Source organism: Aulonocara stuartgranti (genome assembly GCF_965226115.1).
Source record: "Aulonocara stuartgranti genome assembly, chromosome: 7".
In the NCBI taxonomy this organism is placed as follows: Eukaryota; Metazoa; Chordata; class Actinopteri; order Cichliformes; family Cichlidae; genus Aulonocara; species Aulonocara stuartgranti.
Genome location: NC_138945.1, coordinates 31,260,532 through 31,284,796, shown reverse-complemented (window position 1 = coordinate 31,284,796; position 24,265 = coordinate 31,260,532). Strand labels below are relative to the sequence as shown.

Below are 24,265 nucleotides of genomic sequence, written 5' to 3'. Positions count from 1 at the left end.
TCCATTTATACCCAACTGTAATACAAAGCCGTAGAACAACTGGATTCACAAAAACTCTTTTGACTGCACCAGGGCTTGACTAATACTTTGCATGGCTTCACATTTCAGAATAACAAATCAGTAAAGATTAAAAAAAAAGAAAAAAAAGAGAAAGACAGATAGAAAAAAAGGTCTCAGCAGCTTAGTAGCAGAAGCAAGTGAATTTTAATACAATCGGCACGCAATTTTCTTAAAAGATCTACTGACTTGTACAGTCTGGTGAGTGCAAAAAGTGTATATTCAATTACGGAAACATTAAAAAGTTATGATACTCTTGTATATTTTCAGCTAATCCAATTACGCTCAAGCGTACGAGAGTGAGAGAGGCACTTAACATCTTGTGGCAAACATAAATATGCTGAAAATCACTATGTGCTTAGGCATTTTTTAGTGCTTCGGTTTTTCATTGCTCGACAAATAAAAATATCACAGTTTAATGCTTTAGAAAACGGGACCTCTGCTACAGCTGCAGGCAGCACAGTAGATATTAACTGGTGCACAACGTTTGCACTCATTCTTTTTTTAGCGAAGAGAGAATATGATTTCCCTCTTCTTGCAATTAATGACTGTTGTATAGTACTGCGATGGGAGTTGGGAGATATTAGAGGGAAGCAACCAGGTGTGAAATGGCAAGAGAGAAACGAAGGGGGGGGGGGGGGGGGGGGGGGGGAAGGTAGGACGCATTTAACATGTTCAGCAGCTCAGTGCAATACTTCCTGCCTGGAGCAAAACATTGTGCTTTGGAGTGACAGAGGAAATAAAAATTATGCAGAAAATAATGTGCCTGTGACAAGGAAATACAGTCATGGGGTGTATGCTGATGTAACAAGCTAGGTGAGGACAGGTAAACATAGCAGATGAGACAGTGATGTGATGAAGAATGGAGGAAGAGGCTAAGAAAAGCAGAAAGACGAGGAGGACAAAAAGCTAATGAGATGAGAAAATTGCTGAACGACTCGAACTCCAAGCACGCTGCATGTTTATGCAAATACTGTTGATGTGTGAGGTGCTAGGATATCCTAATCCAAAATACACACATGAAAGTGGTGTCTGTTATCATCCAGAAGTGTAGAGTTTCTGTTTTGGAGATTAGATTGGGCTTTTTTGTCCCCCTTGCTGCTGTATTTGTGGGTCAATGAAGTCATTTCAGCAGAGTGGCAAACAAGGTGGCATAAATTATGAATCTAAATTATGAATCCCCGAAACAGTTTGGAATGGCAAAGCAGCTACTATTGTAAAGAACTTATGTCATATGTTTTTTATATTTACATTGGGATCACCTTCGAACAGATTATGCAACACTATCTGTTGACTTTGACACTCTGCTTCACCTTAGCAATTTTTACTATAAGTTTACACAAACTGTAGTGCTTTTCAGAGTGAGTATACAGAAGAAGAGGATCTTAAAGCATTTATGCAGGGTTCAGCCTGGTTGCCTTTTAATAGATACTCCTGTTCTACTATAAGGCATGAAACAGAAGCCATACATTTATAAATAGCCCCAGACATGAAATACACAAACTAATATACAGTGCCAGACAGTGTCCAGTTTCTGTCTCACACGCTGGGTGAGGCACCAACTTATATCTTAGATGCAATGCCTCGGCTAATCCGCTCTTCTTGGAATGTGGTCGCTAAGCAATGGCCCAGTCACAGAGGATGGGATCCTTAAATGTCTCTTGCCTGCCCCCCATGCTATCCTTCTGATTCAAAGCTGCTCTGTGACGATGCTGGGAAACAGAACAGCCACTTAGGTTCAACTGGCAGCTACTTTTGCATGATGTATAGGTGACTCTCTGTTGTTGGGGGGAGGGGTGGGGTGTTAGAAAGGAGAACACAAAATGTGGTACACGGACAGTGGAGAAGAAAAGGAGAATGTGTAACTGCGTGTTAAGACTCCGAGCAAGACAATCAATAAGTCACAGGAAGTCTGTTGATTTACTATTCGGCTGAGCAGCCAGAAAATATTGGTGAGTGTGGAGATGTTAACAAGTTGGTCAGCTAAAAGTAGCAGGCCTTGGCTACATTTTATTTTGTGTGTGTGTGTTTACGAATCATAGACAGGAATCAGATATCGTCTCTGTTTCCTTATTGCCTCATTGCATGGTTCTACTTCAGTAGTCCCATTCTGCTGTTCTGGACTGCTATTCAACTTTGCTTTTTGTTTTGTTTTTGTTTTGCAGCATGTTTTGCATCATTATCCATTTGCACTGTGAAGCACCAAACAATCCGTTCCACAGTATTTGAGCATTTCTGAATCTGAGCAGTCTCTTGGCCTGGACATTACATCGTATTACTTCTATCAGCAGCCACACTATCAGTAAATACTAGCATTTTCCATTGGCAGCCATTCAGGCACATGGCGTGACATTGCTGTTTTTTTCCTTATTCATACATTTTTTCTTTTCCAAAACTGTGCAGGCTCTTTCAGACATTTTCTGGCCTAATCTGGCTTCTCTGTTCCTGAGTGTAACCAGTGGTTTGCACATTGGTGTAAACCCTCTTTGTTAACATATATAAATCTTAACCATGGAAAGAATTCTGTGATCATCCACTTGATTTTTGTGTTTTTTCAGGCCTTTTTGGTAATCCTGAGCTCGCCAGTGCATTCATTCTTTTAAGAATGCATACCAAATTTGAATGCAACCTCACAAAGTCATCACTTCATATTAATTATACATTTGATTTATCATGAAATGACAAGGAAACAGACCTAACCTGGCCATTAAACCCCTGTTCAGTGAACAGTCCAATTACTTTTGAGTCTCTGAATAGGGAGCACTTTATAGAAAAATGAAGTCTGAACTTCAATCATCTCTTGTTTGCTTGCTTTTAAATCCAGTGTTTATGGTGTACAGATGCAAGTTTACAAAAAAGTGTCCAAAAAAAGACTATATAACTCATTATTTATATAATCTGTTACAGTTTTTACAAACAAGCAAACAAAGAACAGTGTACAGATCACAGATCAGCTGGAATGACAGCCAAATCTGAATGTAATTAGTGATCGAGTAAGAGTAACATTTGTAAAGGAAAGTAGAAAAAGGCCAGAAAGAAAAGCTAGAAATTAATATGAGTGAGAATAAGAGAGAAGTGAGAAGGGAAGGAAAAGAAATGGAGAGAAAAAAGAGAGCTAGAGGCAAGATGGAGAAGGATAGGGGAAGAGAAACAGGACAAGGGGAGAGGGAAGGGAAGCAGAGAAGCGGCAGCTGGATCGAGAAGGAGCATGAGGAGAATCCCAATAACCTCCTGTTCTCCGTCTCCACGAGACCAAGAATAATACACTGTGTACTGACTGAGTGTTTATATGTGTGTGCGTCTGTGTATACACTACAGGTTATCAAACTGAAGGACTCTCTGTGTGTGTGGGTGTGTTTGTGCTGATGTGTTTGTGGCTCACAGAGTATTGGAGGAGGCTGCATGTTGTGAGTGTGTCTTTCAGCATTAGTGTTTGTGTGTTGCCAGGTATGTGTGAGCTCATTTAGTGCTGAATGTGACGATGATTGTGCAGTGCTACTCTTTGCCAAGAGGAGTCAGTATTCTACCGTAAAACCATTACGTTTTAACAGACTCTCAGAAAGACAAAGAGAAGCACAGACAGACAGACTTTGCCCCTTAGAGAAATTAGTGTCAAATTATTGGCTTCAGAAGTGAGTGAAAGAAAATAATGGTAAACCCACATTAAAAATGTTTTAAACAGACAAATACAAATGCATAAATACACATAAACCCAACAATGCAACAACATCCACCAAACCATTATAGCACTATGGTTTGGAAAACTCGGGGGAACAAAATGAAAGTTTCTGTAGTGTATTGGTGTGAGTGCTCTGTAATAAATTACAGCAAACTAAATTAATATATCATAAATTCAGAGCTTTCCTCATGTGGAGCATTAAGTGAATAGTTTGACATTTTAGGAAATATGCTTATTTGCCTTCTGCCTCAGAGTTAGCTGAGATGATCAATACTACTATCATTGCCTGTTCAGTCTAATAATACAGCTTGCTAATGATCACACATCTCATTTGCTTACACTGGATGTAAAGATGACGAGGAGCAGCATTATGTGAGGGTTATCTCAAGGACAGTCTTTTTTTGTCAAATAGCAGTTTAACCCAGGGAAGCGATCAATTTACTACTCTTGATGAAAAAGAGGTGTTGTAGAAGAACCATATGGTCATATGGTCAAAAACTCTTGACTTTTAAGTGACTCTTTAAATCATGGAAGCATGTAGGTAGCATGTAGGCTGTTGTCTGTTTTTGGAAATCTGTTATAACGAAGAAGGTTGTATCTGAGTTAGAAACTAAGAACCCATCATGCTCACAGAGTGGCAAGAAGTCAGAGTCAAACCTGGCTTGCCTTGAAGCACTCCCTACTTTATCATCTTTATACCTTTTAATGGGACCATAAATTAGAAAATGAATATCATGCAGTATTAAATAAGAATTGAAACTAGTGATTAAGACCATAAACTCACCAGGAAAATGTTACTGCAATCAAGTGAGCAATAGGGTTATTCGATCATAAATCGTAAAGCCAGACATCTTACTGGCAAGCAGATACCCCCTGCTGGTCATTCAAAGAATGCAAGTTTGAGGCGCTTTGAGGAAGCTGTGTCCATTTTTCTACATATTTTGTAAGAACTAAGTCGCTTTCTACTGAGTTATATAGTTGTAATGCTAATACTACTACTACTACTGCTACTACTAATAATAATAGTAGAAGTAGTATCATACTATACTACTTATATTATACTACATACAATTGTGGAAATAGCAACCTTACATTTTTTTGCTACAATCTGTGAGTTGTTTTTTTAATTAATATTTTATCAGCTTTGTAATAAACTTTCTAGGGCTAGTAATATATTTTCATATTATTGAATAATCTAACACATTTTGCAGACCTGCATCAATGTCTGTGCTTGCCTGTCTGATACAGTACGCACAGTTTAAAGTTGATCTTGGTGGTTAGTTTCAAGATGTAACATATCGATAATAGAAGCTTCCTCAGCCCGAGTGCTTTCACGTTATGTTCTTTTAAGTTGCATAATTTAATACTGCAGATGTACACATTGCCAGTAGACCTACTAAGGATATATTTCTGCCCTAGCCACTTCAGCTTAGAGGGTCCACAGACAATGTAATATTCCAGTTTTATACAGTTTTTCCTCTGCATGACATTTAAAAATGATCTGTTTTTGCTAACTTCAAAAGATTAAAAGTACTGTTGCTGTAACATAGATGTATACTAATAGTGTGTCCTTTGACATTAATATAGGGTATTGATAAATTTGCCCACTTGCAATTTAAGCTGCTTTAGTGTGCCCACAGGTGCTGCACAAATATAAGCTACTTTGCAACCCACCTTCACACCAGCCCCACATTTCATGCCACATTTCATATCAGCTGTCATGTTCTGCTCTAATTTTTTGTTCTGCTAATTTTTGCTTCATGCTTTTTGTGTTCTGTGGTAGGGCAGTGAGGTCATAAGGAGAGTGTCACTGAACCATACCACCAAACATAAATTAATGTCCTATAGGGGTCCTGACTGAACACTCATCTGGTGAGTAAATACTCCCTACATCTGCAAGACTAAAATGGAAATCGTCCAAATCCTTGTCTGCTTCTTTTTTTCATTCAACCATTTCTTCTTTCCTCCATCAGTGTGATGTGAAGATGGTGCACAGACAAGTATTTGGGCCTTGAATAGGTGTCTTGCTGAAGGTCTTCAGAAAGTTTTGAAGATATTAATTTCACAAGTGAGTCGTCCTTTGTCTTTGCTATATGCTCAAGTGGTGCCAACTAAATAATTCCCAGAGACTGTTTTTGTCACAGTCACTGAGTATAGTGTCCAGTCAACACATACACACGCACACACACACAAAATCCAATATCCATAATGAATTTTTTAATATATATGATCTGCCAGAAGTTGACATTTTTTTGACAACATAAGAGCAGTTTTTTGGTTTTGGTTTTTTTTTAAAGGAAGGGCTCAGGTACTTAGGTTGATGTGTGTCGATTTGTCTCGAGGCAGATGGGTCTTATAGCTTAGACTGTAATAAAAATTCAGAGCTATCAAATGCTTATAGTGTACTCTGTTTAATCATTAAGAAAGTTATTAACTAAAATTAATTTCATACCTAAATGCTTCAGAAAATTTACTGTGAAAGCCACAGGCAAGAGGAACAATGTCGAGAATGTTATTGGAATACTATATTATGCTATCACAATGATTCCTCCAGCCAACAGACTACAATCTCATTTAACTTTTAGTGTTAACCTTTGTTCACTACTAACTTCACAACTACACATGAGCCATCTTAACATGTTAACATACTACTGAGCCCACTATGTTTTACATGCTATTATTTTTATTTTATCCCTCTATCCTTTCAGTCATGCCAGTGCTGTAGCTCATTAGAGTAAGCTGCTGAATGTGGGAAATATTAAACCTGCCAAGCAACGTTGTCATTAACAACCTGACATCAGCGCATTAGCTCAAAGGACTGTCACACTGAGCTGCCAGCACATTTGTAGACTTCTCTTTGGGTTTCCTTATGTTTCATTGTCCTCTGTTATTGATCTTTTCATGGAACAATGACTCATGTATTTTGAAAACGTCTGTTAAAGTACATTTACACACTGAACAGCCTCCAACCAAGAAAGATCTGCATGATAAAAACGAGTCTCCCTCTGACTGAAATTGGGGCTATAACTTACCAGTTGTTGTGTTCTGTAATGTTATATACAATATTGCACCACTAGAGGGTGGTGTCATGAAAAACTGCCATTGAAAATATAGAGTTAGGAAATAGAGTTAAGATGGCGAACTGTTAGCATGATGTGTCACCCTGCTACCCCTACGATTTACGGTTATGTGCTGCATTCATCCTCCTTGACAAAGATTTATTTATCACCAGCCATCGTTATACCAGTATGAAATTCCACTTCAGTTGTGGAAACAACTGGCACGGGTTCTTCAATCCAGGGTGTAGCATGGACAGCAACACTCCAGTCACTCCATGTTCCAATCTCTGTGTCCTTGGCAGCCACCTGATGAACACAGGGATATCAGAAGTATTCGATTCAGTTTTATTTATTTAGCATCAACTCACAACAACAGTTGCCTCAAGGCACTTTATATTGTAAAGTAAAGACCCTACAATAACCCTCCTTCTTTTGGCTGCTCCACAACAGATGACCTGCCTCCATCTAAACCTATTCCTATCCCCCACTGTCACACTGACCCTCTACATATCATCTTCACTACATTAATCTTCTCTCAAGTCTCCCTCTTTTCCTCCTGTCTGACAGCTTAACATTCAACATTAATAGTAAAAGTGTAAAATTAATGCGATTTCAGTAGAATGTACATAATACTGAACCCAATATTTACATAAAGTATTGAGCTGATCTTGAAATAACCTTTTTTAACCTTCTTTTTTCTTTGCTAGTTAGTATGAAATCTTTACCTGGATGATGTACTCCTTCCCAGCGTAGGCATCAGTGATGTTATGGGATGTAGTGTCAGATAGCTCCACCTAAACATCAAACGGAAAAGAGCATGGAGTCAGTCTGGATCGGAAAACAGCACATGTGGTTTCCCTGGGTTACAGTAGGGTGTGTCTGTTTTATTTTTGCAGTATATTAAAGTTGTTATCAAATATCTTTATTGATAAATATGGTCTCTATGGCCCTGGGGATATGAAAGGTTCCAAGATTATGAATTATGAAAATTCTCGGCTAAAAAAGACACTTTCGAGGTCCCAATTTAACTTTTGGTCTGGATCAACTGCCATTCTACCCACAGCTCTACCCATAAATTATAATCTCTGTATAGCAATCCAAGCTTGTTTTATGGAAGCCTCAGCTGTGCCTTACTGAATACAGTGTTTCTGCAGTGATCATTTATTGATAACACATCATTCATCATTATTCTATGAATAGGTCAAGTGTATTGTTTTATCCCTGTGTTGCTTTGCATTATTGAATTGATTGGACCTTGATGGCCTTGCAGCCACAACACTCCATGCATACCAACTGTCAGACACACATGTAAAATACCAGCTGCATAATTGATGATTATACCAGAAAACATTGGCATCAATGCTACATAATTTTATGACACAATATTATGCATGCCAACATTTGAAAGCCTTTTTGCGCACACTTTAATTTGCAGAGCGAAACAGAGAATTAACTAAATGTTTGAGTTACAGAGGAGTGTATGAGAGAATGATTTGCTGCTCCTCTGTAATTTACGGTTAGTGTGTGTGTGTGTGTGTGTGTGTGTGTGTGTGTGTGTGTGTGTGTGTGAGAAGGACTGAAGGAAAACTAGGTGGAGGGAGGGTGCTGCCTCTTTTTGTTTCTCCTGAAGTCATAATAAATGATTTATTGGCGTGCCTGTTGCCTTGTGCAAGAGACATATAACCACTTGTGCACCTGCAGATGGACACACACACACACTCATACACAAGTTTAGGATAATGGGATACTGGATAGGTTACTTGAAATTTCTAATTTAACAAATAGATACAATTTCATCTAAAGAACAATATAATGAATGTACATACTGAAAAATAATGAACAGGAATATGATAAAAAGAAAGTGCATTCAATTTGAATCTTAAGGTTTTATCTATTGGGACATAGAAGCAGAAGAGTTGGCTGTTTGCTGGTCTGAAACATTCCAGTGTTTTTTGACACAACGCCAAGAAGGAAAGACATCAGCACTGATTTTGGAAAAGCAATGATAGCTGCCAATCAATCTTGGAAGGATCGCTGACCAAAAAAGCCCAACATTCTGCAGTGTGAAAGATTATCCAAAAGTTCACAACATTCAAGACCGTTGCCAATTTTCCCTGGAGTGGACGTCCCACCAAATTCACCCAAAGATCACACTGTGCAATCCTCAGAAAAAAATGTCAAAAACCCCACGCACTAGATCTCAGTCTCTGTAAGCCAAATGTACATGTGACACGTTAAAGTTTACGATAGTACAATTAGGAAAAGACTGACATGTTTGGAAAGTTGCCAGAAAAAACCTCTTCTCTCCAAAAAGAACAAGACAGCACAGCTTAACATTGCAAAACTGCATCTGAATAAACCACAAGAGTTCTGGAACAATGGTCATAATGCACAGAACACCATACATAGCATGTCAACACAAACATCTCATACCAACTGTCAAGCACAGTGGTGGAAGACTGATGATTAATGCTTGTTTTGCAGGCAAAAGACCTGGGCACATTGTAGCCATTTGTTGCCCATAAACTCCTCTGTATACCAAAGTACTGTAGAGTGAGACCATCTGTCTCACAGCTAAAGCTTGATGATCCCAAGGACAAATCTACAACAGAATGATTGAAAAAGAAAATAATCAAGGCGTTGCAAGTGCCCAGTCAAAGCTCAGATCTTAAAGTAATTGAAATGTGGTGGAACCTTAAGAGAGCTGTGCGCAAACGAATGCCTGCAAAGCTCAGTGAACAGAAATAACTGGAGCATGGACTGAAATACCTCCACAATGATGTGAGAGACTGAAAAAGTCATATAGACAATGGATATTTCAAGTCACTTCAAGTTATTGCTGCTAAAAGTGATTTCAGAAGCTACTGAAGCATGGGGGCACTTAGTTTTTCTACACATTGTTCTCCATCTTTGACTTAAAAAATAATCACACTGTGTAATATGTCCCATATTATTGTTCATCTCAGGTTGCATTTACATTATTTTAAGGCTTGCTAAGGACAATGATTGTACATTTCATGTAACCTGTGCTGGCTAGTTAATAAAACTTGTCAGAAAAGAGATTTTACAGACCCTGACAGGCAGCTGACCTGCTGGAGAACACAAATATAGTCCAGTACTTGATAAATGATTGGTGATGCAATCATGTAATCTTGATAATTCCAACTCTGCAACACAAACTACAACACGTGCTACTGATGCCCACCTAGCTATCTTCTAAATTATATTTATGGTAATGTTTATCTAGGTGAGAATTCCAGTAATGTCAGAAAAGACTGCAATTACACAGACATTTACATGAATGTCATCAACACCTGCAGCAGCAAGGAAAAAAAATATTCAAATGTTGTTTTTTTCCTTTCTTTTCACCATAAACTCACAGCTCACTGTTAATTACACTCAAGTAATTTAGGTTCTTCATTAGCATCTCTGGCTATTGTTTCTAGGTTTTGACACCATGTTAATTACTGATGTTTGGGAATGCAGCAATTTCACTAAAGTGAAAAGTGAAAGTATCGAGCAAACGACAAAAAAAGTCAGCAGTCAGATGAACGGAGAGGATATCAACAAGGCAACAGCGTAGCCAAGTTTTCTAAACTGCTTCTTTTATGAAGAAGAAAGAAAAACAGAACAAAAACAAAACTGAAAACACCTGTGAACGCACTAAGGCACAGCATAACCAGCAATGGATGGATGTTTACAAACTATGTGATTTTTCTCTTTGGCTTTGATTCGCTAACAAATAATCTAAAACAGATGAGGATGAGAGTCAAAATAAAGTAGGGGAGTAAATAATAATAGTGATAATAATAAAAATTCGAAATATCACTAGCAGCTGCTCCGAAGAGTCTTGTGATTTGATCAAAACTCCCTCACAGCCACCATATAATTTTCACCCACTAACAGTCATAGCCAGGCCTCAGCCTGGAGTTTCCCCTTTACTTCTCCACCCCTCCAGGATATGAAAACCTGTAGTCAATCTGACAAATAACCCACTGAAACAACCCCAGCATCACCGCTTTCTCTTTATTCCTGTAAGCCGTCTCTCATCGCTCACGCTCTATGTAAAGTTGACCCCTCTGTTTTCCACATTGCCTTGAACTGAGGCAATGTATTTTTCAGCTCTTGCACCCTCGCTCTCTGTTTGGAAGGAAGCTTAGTCTTTATCTGCCTAACCAAGCGCTACATTTATAGGCTTAATTTCATTAGTGGAATGCAATAACAACATCATTTGAGCATGTGCGTGTGGTTAGACTGCAGTGTATATTGTGTGTGCATATGGATCGGTTAAAAGACGTCTGCGCTGGCTTTGAGGCTAAATTGTTTAGATGTTGTCCAACCAGCATATCCAGCCATTGCTTCTATCAGCATTCCTTAGTGACTGCAATCTGTATGTGTATGTTTGAATAGTGATGTCTATGTTAATCTGCTCACATCTGTTTGACTATGTGTGTATGTGTTGTTGGGCTTTTATTTTTTTATCCCTATCTCTCTATATTTTTCCTGTGTGTGTGTCGGTGCTTACATTCGATATTGGAAAACACACATACACCAGTTTAGGCAAATATGCCTTTGTACAATTGTGTTTGTGTTTCTTTGTATTCGTGTATTTATTGTCATGTCTGCACACGTCTGTTGCATTATTGTTTGTGTTTGCGAGGCTGAACCGGAACCGACGGATGCGTACATCAGCATGTGTATGAACTACATATACCGTATGTCTATGTGAGGAGGAGTAAATGGAGTAAACAGCTTGCAAATAAACATTTCCAGAGAGATGGATGTGTTGCTGTGTTGCCAAGTGGCTAACAGGGAGCAGTGAAAGCAGCACTTAATATCGCGTAGTAAAAGAAGGTGGCGAGGAGGGGCTGAGGATAGATGCAAGGCGATTCACTTTGAAAAGGGCTTTTGCTATTGCTGCCAAAAAACACTATCAGATCATTCACACTGCAAGACCAAATCTGTGTGATGTGCCATGTGGTGGTGAAGGTTCAGTGATCAGCCAAACTGATTAAAATCACCTGTCTGGACCTATGTAGGTCTCTGTGATCCTACAGACTTACTTAAAAAAACTGAGCATAATCCATACTAAAAGTGTGCGCAAGCAGAAAAGACTAACAGTTATTTGAACAAAAAAAGTCAATTTTTTCATACACACTTGCACACAGTGTTCCTTTTATGGCAGTCCACCTGGAAATATGCATATCTGGATCGGCTCTTTAAATGGCCACATTTAACCATAAATGGTCAATGCAAAGTACCTCGTGAATCTTTATGCATAGAAATTAGTCTCTTTATTGTGCTCTTTGAACCGTCCTTGACCACTGTTTGCTGTGCAGTGGGGCGCATTGGAGGGTATGTTAAGTCTGTTATGTGTTGGTGCATGTCCCATAACATCCACATGCCAGCAGCCAAGGTTTCCCAGCACAATACTGCCTTGTAAGGAGATAAACATTGCGATTCACCTCACCTGTCAGTGGTTTTAATGTTGTTAGTGTAAATTTACGTATGTATGTGTGTGTTTGGGTGCATGTGTTTGCGCGTGTGTGGGGATATGTGTTTCACATGTGTCTTCAGGGCTGATCTATTGTAAATAGAGCTGTTCAAAGCTGTTCATCAGACTTGTTTACCGCTCATTAAAATTGTTTAGTGTTCATTTAAATTGTATGTAAAAGTGTGCCCACACATTTGTATGTGCAGTTCTACACACTGACAGACAGGCAAGCAGGTACACACACACACACACACACACACGCACACACACACACACACACACACACACACACACACACGCACACAAAATGCCACTCCAAAAACATATATATTTATCTTGCCATAATCATGTCTCATTAAGACAGAGTAAATATTCACTAACCCTGAGATATAATATGATAATAATTCAACCATAATAGACTAACCACAGAATGGACTATTTTGGAGGTAATTACTAAAATATTACTACAGTTTCTTGTTTAATGAATAAACACATATGTCTTTTGTTTGTACACAGCATATGCAAACATGGCTGTTTGAAGATACTTGCTGACGTTACAAGAAAACAACGGTAACCAAACCTCACCTTTAATTGCCGCTAACGCCATCTTCCCAAGGTGGGTCGTGTCTACTGATTGTTACTGGCAAGTTTCAAAGTGAATGAACTGTGTTTGAAGCAGCATTTACATTCTTAGGACATTTCCCAGCAGAAACTCCTCCAAAACAAAGCAAAGCAAAATAACCCACATATCTCAGTGAAGATCAAAGGAAGAGAGAGCACTACCCTGTGGTTACTTTTGATTTCTGCTAACACTGACCCTGCGTTTCACAAAATAAGTTTACTAACCAGCCTAGCAAGTTAACGAGCCTGGTAGGTGGCAAGCTAGTTAAGCACCATAAATAAAAGTGGTACAGGTAGATAACTGATTAAGCAACACTGACTAATTCATTAACAAGCTAAATCAAGTTGTATTTAACATGAGCTGGGTCTGCAACAATGTAACAACTTCTTACAAGAAAAATATATTCTCCTAACAAAAATATAATTTAAGCATTAGACAATAAATCCTGAAATAAAAAAAAAAAACTGTTCAAGTACTGTATCACACTGACAGCGGTGTCTACAAATAACTAAATGGATAATTGTGAGAATGCCTGGTGTGGTGGTCATGTTTTAAAAAAAGGTCAGGGGACTCTGTCTTAGACAAATGTGCTGGTATTGGAGCTTCTGTTTAGTTTGGTCCCAGGTTACTCTAGTAACCAAATAATACAACATTATTACTGCTGAGCAATAATCTTGTGATAAACTTAACCTGATAGACTGTATTGTGTAAGGATCAATAAAGTACACATCTAATTTCTTGTCATTCTATAAAACTGGAATGCATGACAAACTTTACATTAGTAGTAAAGACAGAAATTAACACTAATATATTATGCACTCTATATTTTCTGCTTCTTTGTTCTAACTTTATTCACAGCAGCTTGTAAATACTGTGTCACTCTCAGTCTGTTATAACATATGCACAAAGACACACACAATAAACTTCTACAAAACCCCAGACAATGGGAGAGGCAGAGAGACGAGCTGTGAACATTCCTTAGGGATTGCTTAAGAAACTACAAGGAAAGTAAGTGACCCTTTGCTTTTCCTCTTCTCTGCCCATCTCATTTATTTTGTTTCATGCCTCATTTTTCTTGTGTTCTCTTTAATTGTTTTGCCCCACATTGCTCTTGTCTTGTCTAGTACTTTGTTCAGTGTTGAAAAACTACAAACAATACTTTCCATGTAGAATCAATAGAGGTTACTCTCATCTTAACGTGCACAGGTACAAATTCATTGTGAAGTGGAAGTGGAAATAAAAAGAAACAGAGGAACTCCAAAGGACTGCAGTGATCATGGCGGGCTTTGTATAATAATACAGTTGTAATTGTAACTTGTATGATTGTGATAATGCATGCTAAGATATCATATTTTGTTGTACACATTATCTGCAAGGCCATTCATGATAAAGCTACAGGTTGTAGGCTGACCTGGAAAGGACAATAAGACATGCTGACCAGTAAGGAGAAATACCAGACAGAAAAACCAGGGGAAAAAATGAAGAGGCTGAGAAAAGAGGATGCAAAAGAGAGAAGAAAAAGCAGAAAGAAGGAGACATGGAGGGAATTGGCGTCGGTGGTCAGATCTAATCCAGTGAGCATGTCTCTTGTCCTGGAAAGGAAACCCAATTATATGGCACTTCCACTGGCCCGATGGCGCTCTGTGTGTATGTGTGTGTGTGTGCATTCAGAAGGTTGGTCTCATTAGGTTGACTGACAGCTCCCATTTTTCCGCCGCACTCTCCTCCCATTTGAGAACACATACACACGGACACGAACACTAGGTCCAGGGGTAATTTCTCAGACAGTATTTCTCTCTTTGAAGCCCCAATCACCATAGCAGCAATTACTGTAAAAGGAACCCCCCCACCAGCCAATCGAAAATCCCGGACTAGACCTTACACCCTTAAAAAGCGTGCAGTAATTTGAACAACACAGGAGGTGGAGTTGGCTCTGTATTAACACTGTTTTATGCTATCTGCCAGCGTGTTAAGGATGTGAAACATGAACATGTCATAAAACCTAAAATCAGAGTTCATCTTTCTCCTACTCCTCTACTGTAGAAACTCTTAAAAGCTCAAGTCACATTTCCAGAATGTCTTTATCAGCTCATAATCCTGCCTTTCTGAATGCTGATCAAATGAAAGCTTGCCCTTTTTTAAAGATGCACACATCCTTATGTAGATGCTGTGACATGTCACACCTTATACACACATTAAGACAGTAAATGGAAAATCATGGTCTTATATTGGAAAAAGGGGTTATTGTCCACGTATTATGAACAGCATTTACATAGCACTTCTGCAGTAAGTGTTATATTTCTCCACTCATACAGAGAATTCATGGTAAGTTTCCCTGCTTAGGCCATTTTAGTATGCTGGTGAGCAAAACCAAGCATTGGACCCTCAACCTTGAATTAGCTGACATGCTTTACCGTTTTACACAGACTTGTCATTGGATGAACTGAATGAGCTCAGAAGAGGAGTTATTTAGATGTGAGATTTGCGCCAAACAATTATTTTTAAAGCTTCGAATGTTTTGCTTTGACATGTGCGGAACGGGAAGTCAGACATCCATTAAATAATGTTTTGATTTCTCAAATAATCAAAACCATGAGACAAATGACAAATAGCATTAATTATATTAGGATGCAGTGTTTCACAATGTGAATTCTAAAAGGGGGGAAAGAACCAAGGACTGATTAAAATGATTAATTATAAGATAACAAAGTATTAATGCTGAGCTTTGTTCAACTGCTGCTCAACAATGGCTACTTTCTTATTAGAACCACATGGTGTGATGTTATTTTGAAACATACTATCATATAAAAATCACAGCTGATAAAGCATTACCTGCATTGTTAAGGCACTCCTCAATGGCTGCAGTCTCCCTTAGCAAGACAGTAAACCTTACCATACTTCAAAAAAACTGCTTAGGAGAAACATGTCAATGAGCCAAGGCTACCCGATCTTCAGGCGCTCTGTGCTCTGAGTTGCCCCACCTTGTAAAACAAACCTCACAGTCTTCAGTTTTTCTATACTCAGTCTAATCTGGGAAGCATGACTGAGAACTTGAGAGAACTGAGAGCAGCAGGTATATATATTTTTTTCCAAATCCTTAACACGGCTTTGTTGACTTCATTTGGTGTCTGTCATGTTCATTTAATTAGAACTATATTGACCATGAGAAGCAAGACCCCCCCATCATGCTAAGTCAGAGCAGATAGATATGTGTGTGACAGGCCAGACTGACACAGTGATATAGAAATCAATAGAGGCAGAGAGAGGGCAGTGGCCCCATTCATCTTCATTTCACCCTTACACAGTAAGACATCTAAAGGACTACAAATAGAAAATGCTGAAATATTCCAACTGCAATCTTGGAAAGAGACACAAGATAAGACCTCTCTCTTGGATGACTCATATGCCCTCTTTTAACTTGTTAACCCCCCCCCCTCCCCCCTTTAGAGAATCTTTAGGCTTCTCTTGTGGGGAATATATGTAACTGTCATATTCAATTATTAAATAATAAAAAAAAAGTTCATATTAATAAAATGCTAAGAGTTTGCACAGTGTAAGACCATGCCACTCTCTCTGTCTCCCTGTGCAAAATGTTTTTGAGTATATGTAAAGGTTTTGATCCAGCTGTAATGTATTTTGACAGCACAGCCTAATGGGGTTTGATAAATGATCTGTCTGTGGCAGTGTCCTTTAGATGGGATGTTTTTCCCAAACAAGGTCTACACATTTATCATGTGCACCTATAGATACAAATAGATGGCTTGAGGGACGGATGGTTAGGCAGGTGGCTTCATGCATGGGTGGAAGGGTGCATATGTCGATGAACGAGCGGGTGAAAGGGGGAAAAAAAGAGATTGTGGAAGCTGGAAATAGAAACTAATGGTAGAGTGGGAGGGAAAGGTGAAAAGTAAACACAAAGGTGGAAATTTGGACATAAAAAGAGAAACGGTGGAAATAAAGAGAAGATGGAGAAAGTTCAGAAGCACTTTTTCGCTTTCATGATGTGCACATCAGTAAGTTCTTATTCAGTGCCAATCTCTGCTTTTTCTTTGCCATGATAATGTTATTCATGAAAATACAATACTCTAGTTACGCACCATATGCATAAAAAATTTACAGAAAAATCAAATACGCTCACTATGAGCAGTGCATGTGAATTGTGACTTCATGTTTCCATCACTTCCAAAGAGATTACATTAAATCCTTTAGAGCATATCCTTAACCGTACTACTTCTTGCCTAGCACTACCCAAACCTTAAATCAAGACTCCAACCTTAAAATTACCAAGGACTTGCTTTTTGACCCCTCCCGAAATACCGTATGACTGTGTAAACAGATTTATGTTCCAAAATCAAAACTAAAACGTACGCACACACAAATACAACTCGTGCCTCACTATTGATCCATCTAAGTGCTTGCTAGATGAGAGAGACTTTTGGCAAACATACACACACATTGGATGAACAGATGGAGAGAGGTGGAAAAGGACTGATGGCAAGACGGGAACAATACGGTACGTAAGCTGGAAAAAAAATTAGGAGGAGCGAGGAGAAGAAAGGAGGGATAAAAACTGAAAGGAAAAAGACAGAAGCTTGACCAAATGTGAGGTGGGAGAAGAATGAATGGCGGAGAGAGGATGCAGCACACATGTGGAATAAATAAATGAATGAAAGGCTAATCTGTTTTGCTCAAGCAGATGAAGATTAAAGAAGGAAAAAAAATAGGTCTGCCTCTTTTCTTTCTGCTTCGACTGCTGCATTTATTCCATCAGTTTCTCTGAATTTATGTATTTAACATGGTGGTTATTCATCTTTTGTCCAGTTCTTGTTTTTCACTATGTCTGGTGTATGAATGCTGTATGTATTTGTAGGTGGACATGGTGTTTGCAGAAATGCAAAAGGTTATTTCAGCATATTGCCAATACTAACCACCTTAGTCTATCAATATAAGCAATAATTTATGTGTTTGCTGCTTTTGCATATACACACATGCATGTTCTAGAGATTTCTTGACATTTGTATGCATGGTAGGCTTAGTAATTATGAAGCAAAAGAATGTATGTGTGCAGTGATATTTGTGAGTATTGATTTATATGCATACCAGCATTTAATTGCATATCTGCGTATCTGTCTCTGTGTGTGTTTCCGAGTCTGCATGAAAATATCTGTGTTTTCACTTGCCTGGAGTTCAGCATCATCCCCAAAGGGCAATTACAGCACAGCAGATGCAGTTTCATACCATGAACTGAATATTGAGCAATCTGAAATTGTTCTTATCACAGTTACTGGTCCATTGCTTTAATTGCTGTGAGTGTATGAGCTCACCTCTGTCTGAAGGGAGCGTGAGGAAACGATGCACACAAGGCCATGGGAAACAAAACAATTCACCGACCATTTAGAGATATACAGATGCATTTTCATGTGTTGTTTCTGTTCTCATTTTGATAATTCGCTCTTGATAAAGTGTACTGACGTAATGTGAAGCGAAACGGTGGCTGCGGTCATTCTCTGAATTTAAGGTGTTTTTAGTTGACACTAAATGAAAGAAATTCAATTTTATGAACAGGGGAAGAGGAAGTTTCATGGATTAAATCCTCCTTTTTTTTAACACTCACTTGCTTAATTTGTAATAATTGAAACCTGTTGATGACAAAGAGTCAGTAAAGGGTTGGGAGCAAGTATGTGCATTCCTTGTTGTGAAATGACCACTGATGAATCCAGGGATATAACACAGTGGTGTGATAATGATGTGTATGAAGTGTGGCTATCTGCCAACAACTAAGATGCCAGCTCACGCACATCATCCTACATTGTTTTACAGCGAGTTACTGATCAATAATTAATATGTTTTTGGTTTTTTTTTTGCTTTTACTGAACTACAAGGGAATCACATATCGGTGACTTACTTGTTCCTAGGGGCAATATGTGTGTGTTACAAATCACATTACTCTATGCTGTGAAAAACTAAGTACATCTCATGGTTAGGTAGCTCATAGAATTTATATATATACACACACATATAAACACATTTATTTATATACAGCTCTGTTAAGGTCCTGCTACAGCACTTCAGCCAGGTTGAGGTCTGACTGGTATGAAGTGTTTGTACTAATATGTTGTGTTTGGTTTTAACCAAGCATGGCACCATGCTTTGTGGCCAAACAGCTCCACTTTGTCTTAATTTCTTCATACTTTTTCAGTGTTTTGCAACTTTTTAGCGTTTTTTTCTTCTATTTGCACATGCTAACTGAGGCCTGTGGACTTGAGTGGAGATGTAGCTGTTGGACTGCACAGTCTGACTTTAGGATGTAGCAATCCTTCAAACTCGTGCTCGTGAAAGAGGGGGTCACTGATGATTGAGGGCATTTAATTAGCAGCACTTGGATGCTGCTTGCCCTACTAATTCCTATGGAAGCAGTTAGGCTGTATTTAGGGTTTCACAGGACTACAAAAACGTTCTTTTTTAAATGACTGTGCACTGTTTCAAATGTGTAATAGCAGCTTCATGATCTGAAAAAAGCTCAGTACCAAGACTCCTAAACTAGTTGTAATTTTACACAAATCAGTTGTTTGGCAGGCACAGAAAAATAAACATTTAAAAAGCGTTCCCATTTCGAAATCCAGCAAAGCAGTAAATTATTCCATGCCATGAAGTTCAGCTATCTAAGAGAAATAACATTTAGGTGGTGGGGGGGCTTCACTGTTAATGCTGCACTTTACTTTGCACTACATCCATTTACAAACCACCACTAGCTCAATAAGAGCACCATTCTGTTGGTTTTTAGTGTTTTTGTAGCTGTTTTTATGTCTGGCACACCTACTTAAAGGTTAAAAAAATATATGTACAATTCAATTCCCCAATGGGCTTGTTTCTGCTAAGTCTAAAGCTTTTCCCCCTCCCTTTTTCTCCATTCACTCCACTAGTTTAAGGCTTAAAATGTTTCAGATATATTTTCTCATCCCCCCCCAATGAACCATTCATCTACCTCCCTTAAACTTCAAACACCAGGTAACCAATAGCCTATAAAACTTCACTTTCAAAGCAGCCTCTTGTGCTCCCTTTTTCTTTACGTCTCTCCAACTTTCATCCATTTATCTGTCACACTGCTCTCCATACAGCAATTTCTCTTTTTCTCTCCATACCTCTCTCCCTAACCATCCATTCTTCTGTCACTTTTCATAATCAACTAATATGGTTTCAGTCTTATGCGCTCAATTTCACCTTACATCTTTTCAAATGTGGACTTTGTATTATATTTCTGTCCCCCTTGTCTTGGACTCGAGTTCAAATGCATCTGTGTATCTATGCATGTCTATCTCATTTATGTGTCTCGTTTTACTGTATCTATGAGCATCTGCTGTCCATTAACGCCCAATCTCCTTCTCTAACACACTCCATTCATCTCTACTTCAAAACTTTTCCTCATTTGCCTCCACCCATCTGACTTTCCATCACTCTACCTATCTGTCCCAGTCATCCCCTCATTCTTCAGCACGATGGATGGTTTCTTCTGAGGATCAGTCTGATCACATGACCGCTTTCATTTCTGACTGAAAACACATTTCAAAATATAACATGTGAAAGCCATTCGCACCCAGCTCTGCTGTCCGACCACATTAAAGGAGAATTCCTAAGCAACACTAAGCACTTCAAGTTGTATTAAACCTCTGATACTAAAATCAATCAAGTATATATGGGGGGCAGTAAATAGTGCGTTTTATTTTGGCAGCCTCATTAAACTTCAATTACTGATTTATGTCACAGCTTGATAGTTCTAAATCCAAATATCTGCTGCTACAGTGCACTACCATAGATAGTCATTAAACCCATCCTCAACAAGGGCAGTAGCAAGCCAAAAGCTGGGTTTTCTAAAATAAACTTTTTTTTTTTTTTATAGTAGTACAGTTCTTGATTCAGTGTATTTTAAATTTCTGCAACGATGTGGTCTAATAATGTGGTCTAACACATGAAAGATCCCTGGTTCAAGTTTGGAAAGAGACACAAGAGACACAAATCCCTGGGAGGGCTGTGCCAAGTCATCCATCTGCTGTGGCGACCCCTTGCGCATAAGGGAGCGGCAGGAGAAGTAGTAGGTTCACTTGTATAGTGGCATTCAAAATTATCTGAAAGAAGCTTTGTCTGCCCTATTTACTATTCTTCAAACAAGACGGTGTGGAAGTAATCAAGAAGCCAAAATATTTGCAACTGAAGCTGCAATTTTGGTTGCTGTGTCATTCGTTCTTCAATCAACCTACTCTGGGTGTGTTTTTACTCAAACCAGTGTCAATAAGCTCAATACCAGCGTATTACAATTGCAAAAAAGTGTAAATGTAGAAGGTTATGTCGAGGTTTAGACAAATGTATTACATTTATAACATCTCTAATAATAAATGGTACTCTAACATGACAAGGCTGTCTGCTAGTTGCCACTCAACCTTTTCAATGAAGTGGCATAATCGTAAAAGTTAGTGGAGAAATTAGGCAACTCATACAAATACAAATTCAGCACACACTTTCTGTGTGATTGAGAACAGTGCCAACACGGTTAACCGACTGTTAACAAAGGGAGCCAGAAGCACAACTATAAAGTGCTCACAAGTCCAGAGGTGATGGTGTCGGAATTTCCCCTTCAGAAAACCACACTAACGGCTGCAAAAATAAAAACCGTGACCACAATAACATTCATCAAAGAATGCCGCAAAAACGGAAAACCTTGGAGTTTTCAGCTGTCATCGACTCTATTTATGCAATTTCCAAATTATGTCTCCTTACCAAATCCAAATATTGACTTAAGGTTTCCCAACTTTCAGGTCACGCGTCGGTTCACATATTGATTGATTAGCAGCAAGGGGGAGAAGAAAAACTTTGAGTGTGTGTGTCAGATTTAATCATCAGCTGGAACCACAAAGATCTGAGGCTTTATTATAACTACAGAGAGGCAGGAAGTGACTGAATGTCAACGTGTTTATAAAATAGCACTTTGCCATTCATATGTGTGACTGTGTCACGGAAGATTTGTAGAAAGATGTAACACAAAGAGATTATATATCATTTCTGATATCGCTTCTTTGTGTTTGTAAGGATGTGAGAGATGTGGTAATAACTAAGTGAACTTGGTTCTGCTGGCTGTTCCCATTCTGTTCTTTAAAACCAAATACCTATTATGTTACCTAAAACCTAAAAGCAATTTGGCAGTCAATTATACAAAACTGAACAAATCCCCACACTTGAGAAGCAGGGACTTGGCAATTCTTGTACTTCATGACTCATTCGAAACATTAAACCATTTGCTCTAATTGCTCTAATTAATTTTCAGCTGAGCAATTATTTAGACTTTCAGTTCATTGCTGTGAAGGGTCTTAAAGCCAGCTTATCAGGAGGAGGGTTTAATAAAGGATGCCTGGATTTTTTGTTGATGTCTTCGGTTCAGCTTTGCAGTTGTTTTCCCCTTTCTTGTAAAGCTCATGATGGCCTGCTTGGAGGGTGAATAGACCTAAATCACTATCACGAAATAACTCGACACCAAAATGCTTTAAGGTTTGCTGTACAGAACTACAACCTTGCCAAAACTCTTCTTATTTGAAGTGTAGAATAAGTAAGAAACAAAGAAGTACCATCAGACGAACTTTTCCGCAGTTCAAACCAAAGAAAGCTGAGAGGAAAAGTAGTAAAACAAAGAAACTGGGGGTGAGGGTGGTGGAGTGAAATACAAAGACAGTGACACAAGAAGGTGTTGAAGGACAGACAAGATGAATGAAGTAAGAGAAAAAAAGGTATTGGTTTATAATTTGTGTGTGTTAGTGTGTCCATGTGATTCCAAGCCAGGCTCTGTAACTCAAGCTCTTGGAACAACACCTTAGCAAACCATTGACATGTTAATAACCCTGTAATATTAGACCTTGGTAGACAGAGCTTTTATCCCAGGAATCCTATAGTGGACACATATGCTTTTACTGTATGAAGCCCTCAGGGAATTGAACCCACAAAAAAAATACTCAGATTAAGTAACATACACCAAAGCAGCCGAGCAATTGTGTCTGTCTGACCAGGGATCAAACTCCAATTTTTCGTAATATTCAGTAATTGTTCTCAGAGGCATCTCTTGACAGGGATTTTTTTAAAAAACAAACAATTTCTATGTTCAATTTACCTTGGGAAATACTATTGATCAAATGTAGAAGAAAAAAAGAGGCTTATCCCCGTGTTTCAATAAAAGTGCCAGATAAGTAAGCATTTCTTGGAAAAATAAGATTATAACGTGAAACGATACTTCCTAGCGCTTTAAGAAAAAAAGCAGTATGCCGTTTCCATTTAAAAGATTATTTTTTGTGATAACTTCAAACTCTGGCTGCGCTATCTGAGACCCTTTTTCTTTAGAGCACCAATAATTAATAATTAACTTCTATCCTAGTGTTGACTTGCAGACACTAAGAAAACAGTGTTTGAGCAAACTGTTCTGACCATTTATAACCTCTTTCTTGTTTTTGGCTTGTGCCAGATATTCCACTTGTAAGTTAAAATTTTCCTGAAAAAGAAAAGAAAAACAAAACTTTTCTACTTTGCACTAACTAATAAAGCTAATTTTCTCTGCTCCACTGGATAAAACCTTTTTCATAATGGCATAGCAACACGTCACATCGTATTTCTCATCGCACCATGTTTTGGGGGAGGGGGGGCCTTTGTGAGCACTAGTGTAAAAGGTACTCACATGCTGCCACTGCTCTCGGATGAGCGGCCGGTATCGAAGGAAGTACTTTAAAGGGAAGTTATCTATGTCAGGCCACGTGGCGGGGCTGTGCCAGGATACCTCCAGTCTCCGAGGGTTGAAGCGGATCGGGGTCGCTGTCACACGTTCCGGGGGGTCTGGCTTTACTGTAAAGTGGGTATAAACAGTTAGTTAAAGGGGAATATTAAGGTCACTCAGACAGTTGCATAATGTTTTATATAGCACTAAATTGTGTCATAAAGGTGGAGTTAAGGCATTAACTTGTTACTTTAATGATACTTATTTATATCATTGCACACTTTTTTGTTCTTTTTTACTTTAGAAGAATAACAACAATTTTCATAGTTTCAAGTCTAGCAGTGGTCAGCAGCAATTGGCTGCACTCTCAAGGTTAATTGGTGAAATGTCAATTTAGAGAACAACAAATATGAACTTTCACCAAAGACCTGCAACACTATTTGTCCAGCAAATATCTGCACAAATAAAAACTTGCAATGAAAAGTGAGAGCTTTGAAACATGCAGGAAGGGGAAAAGACAGGCAGGGGTGGTGTAACAGAAGCACCTGTTGAATTGAAGACAGAATACATTCACTATTTAGGATCTTCCAGCCTCTGAAACATGATTTAG

General features: G+C 38.6%; 1 protein-coding gene across 2 annotated transcripts in view; it reads right to left on the bottom strand.

The window, feature by feature from the left end:
* Positions 1-24,265, bottom strand: part of cntfr (ciliary neurotrophic factor receptor) — a 227,353-nt gene that overhangs the window by 6,539 nt on the left and 196,549 nt on the right. For both annotated transcript variants that reach the window (XM_082538883.1, XM_082538884.1), the window contains exons 7-9: positions 23,620-23,783; positions 7,521-7,589; positions 6,981-7,101 (exon numbers count right to left, since the gene is read on the bottom strand). In XM_082538883.1, coding sequence (XP_082395009.1) covers positions 6,981-7,101; positions 7,521-7,589; positions 23,620-23,783 — 354 coding nt within the window. The remainder of the gene's footprint in view (positions 1-6,980; positions 7,102-7,520; positions 7,590-23,619; positions 23,784-24,265) is intronic.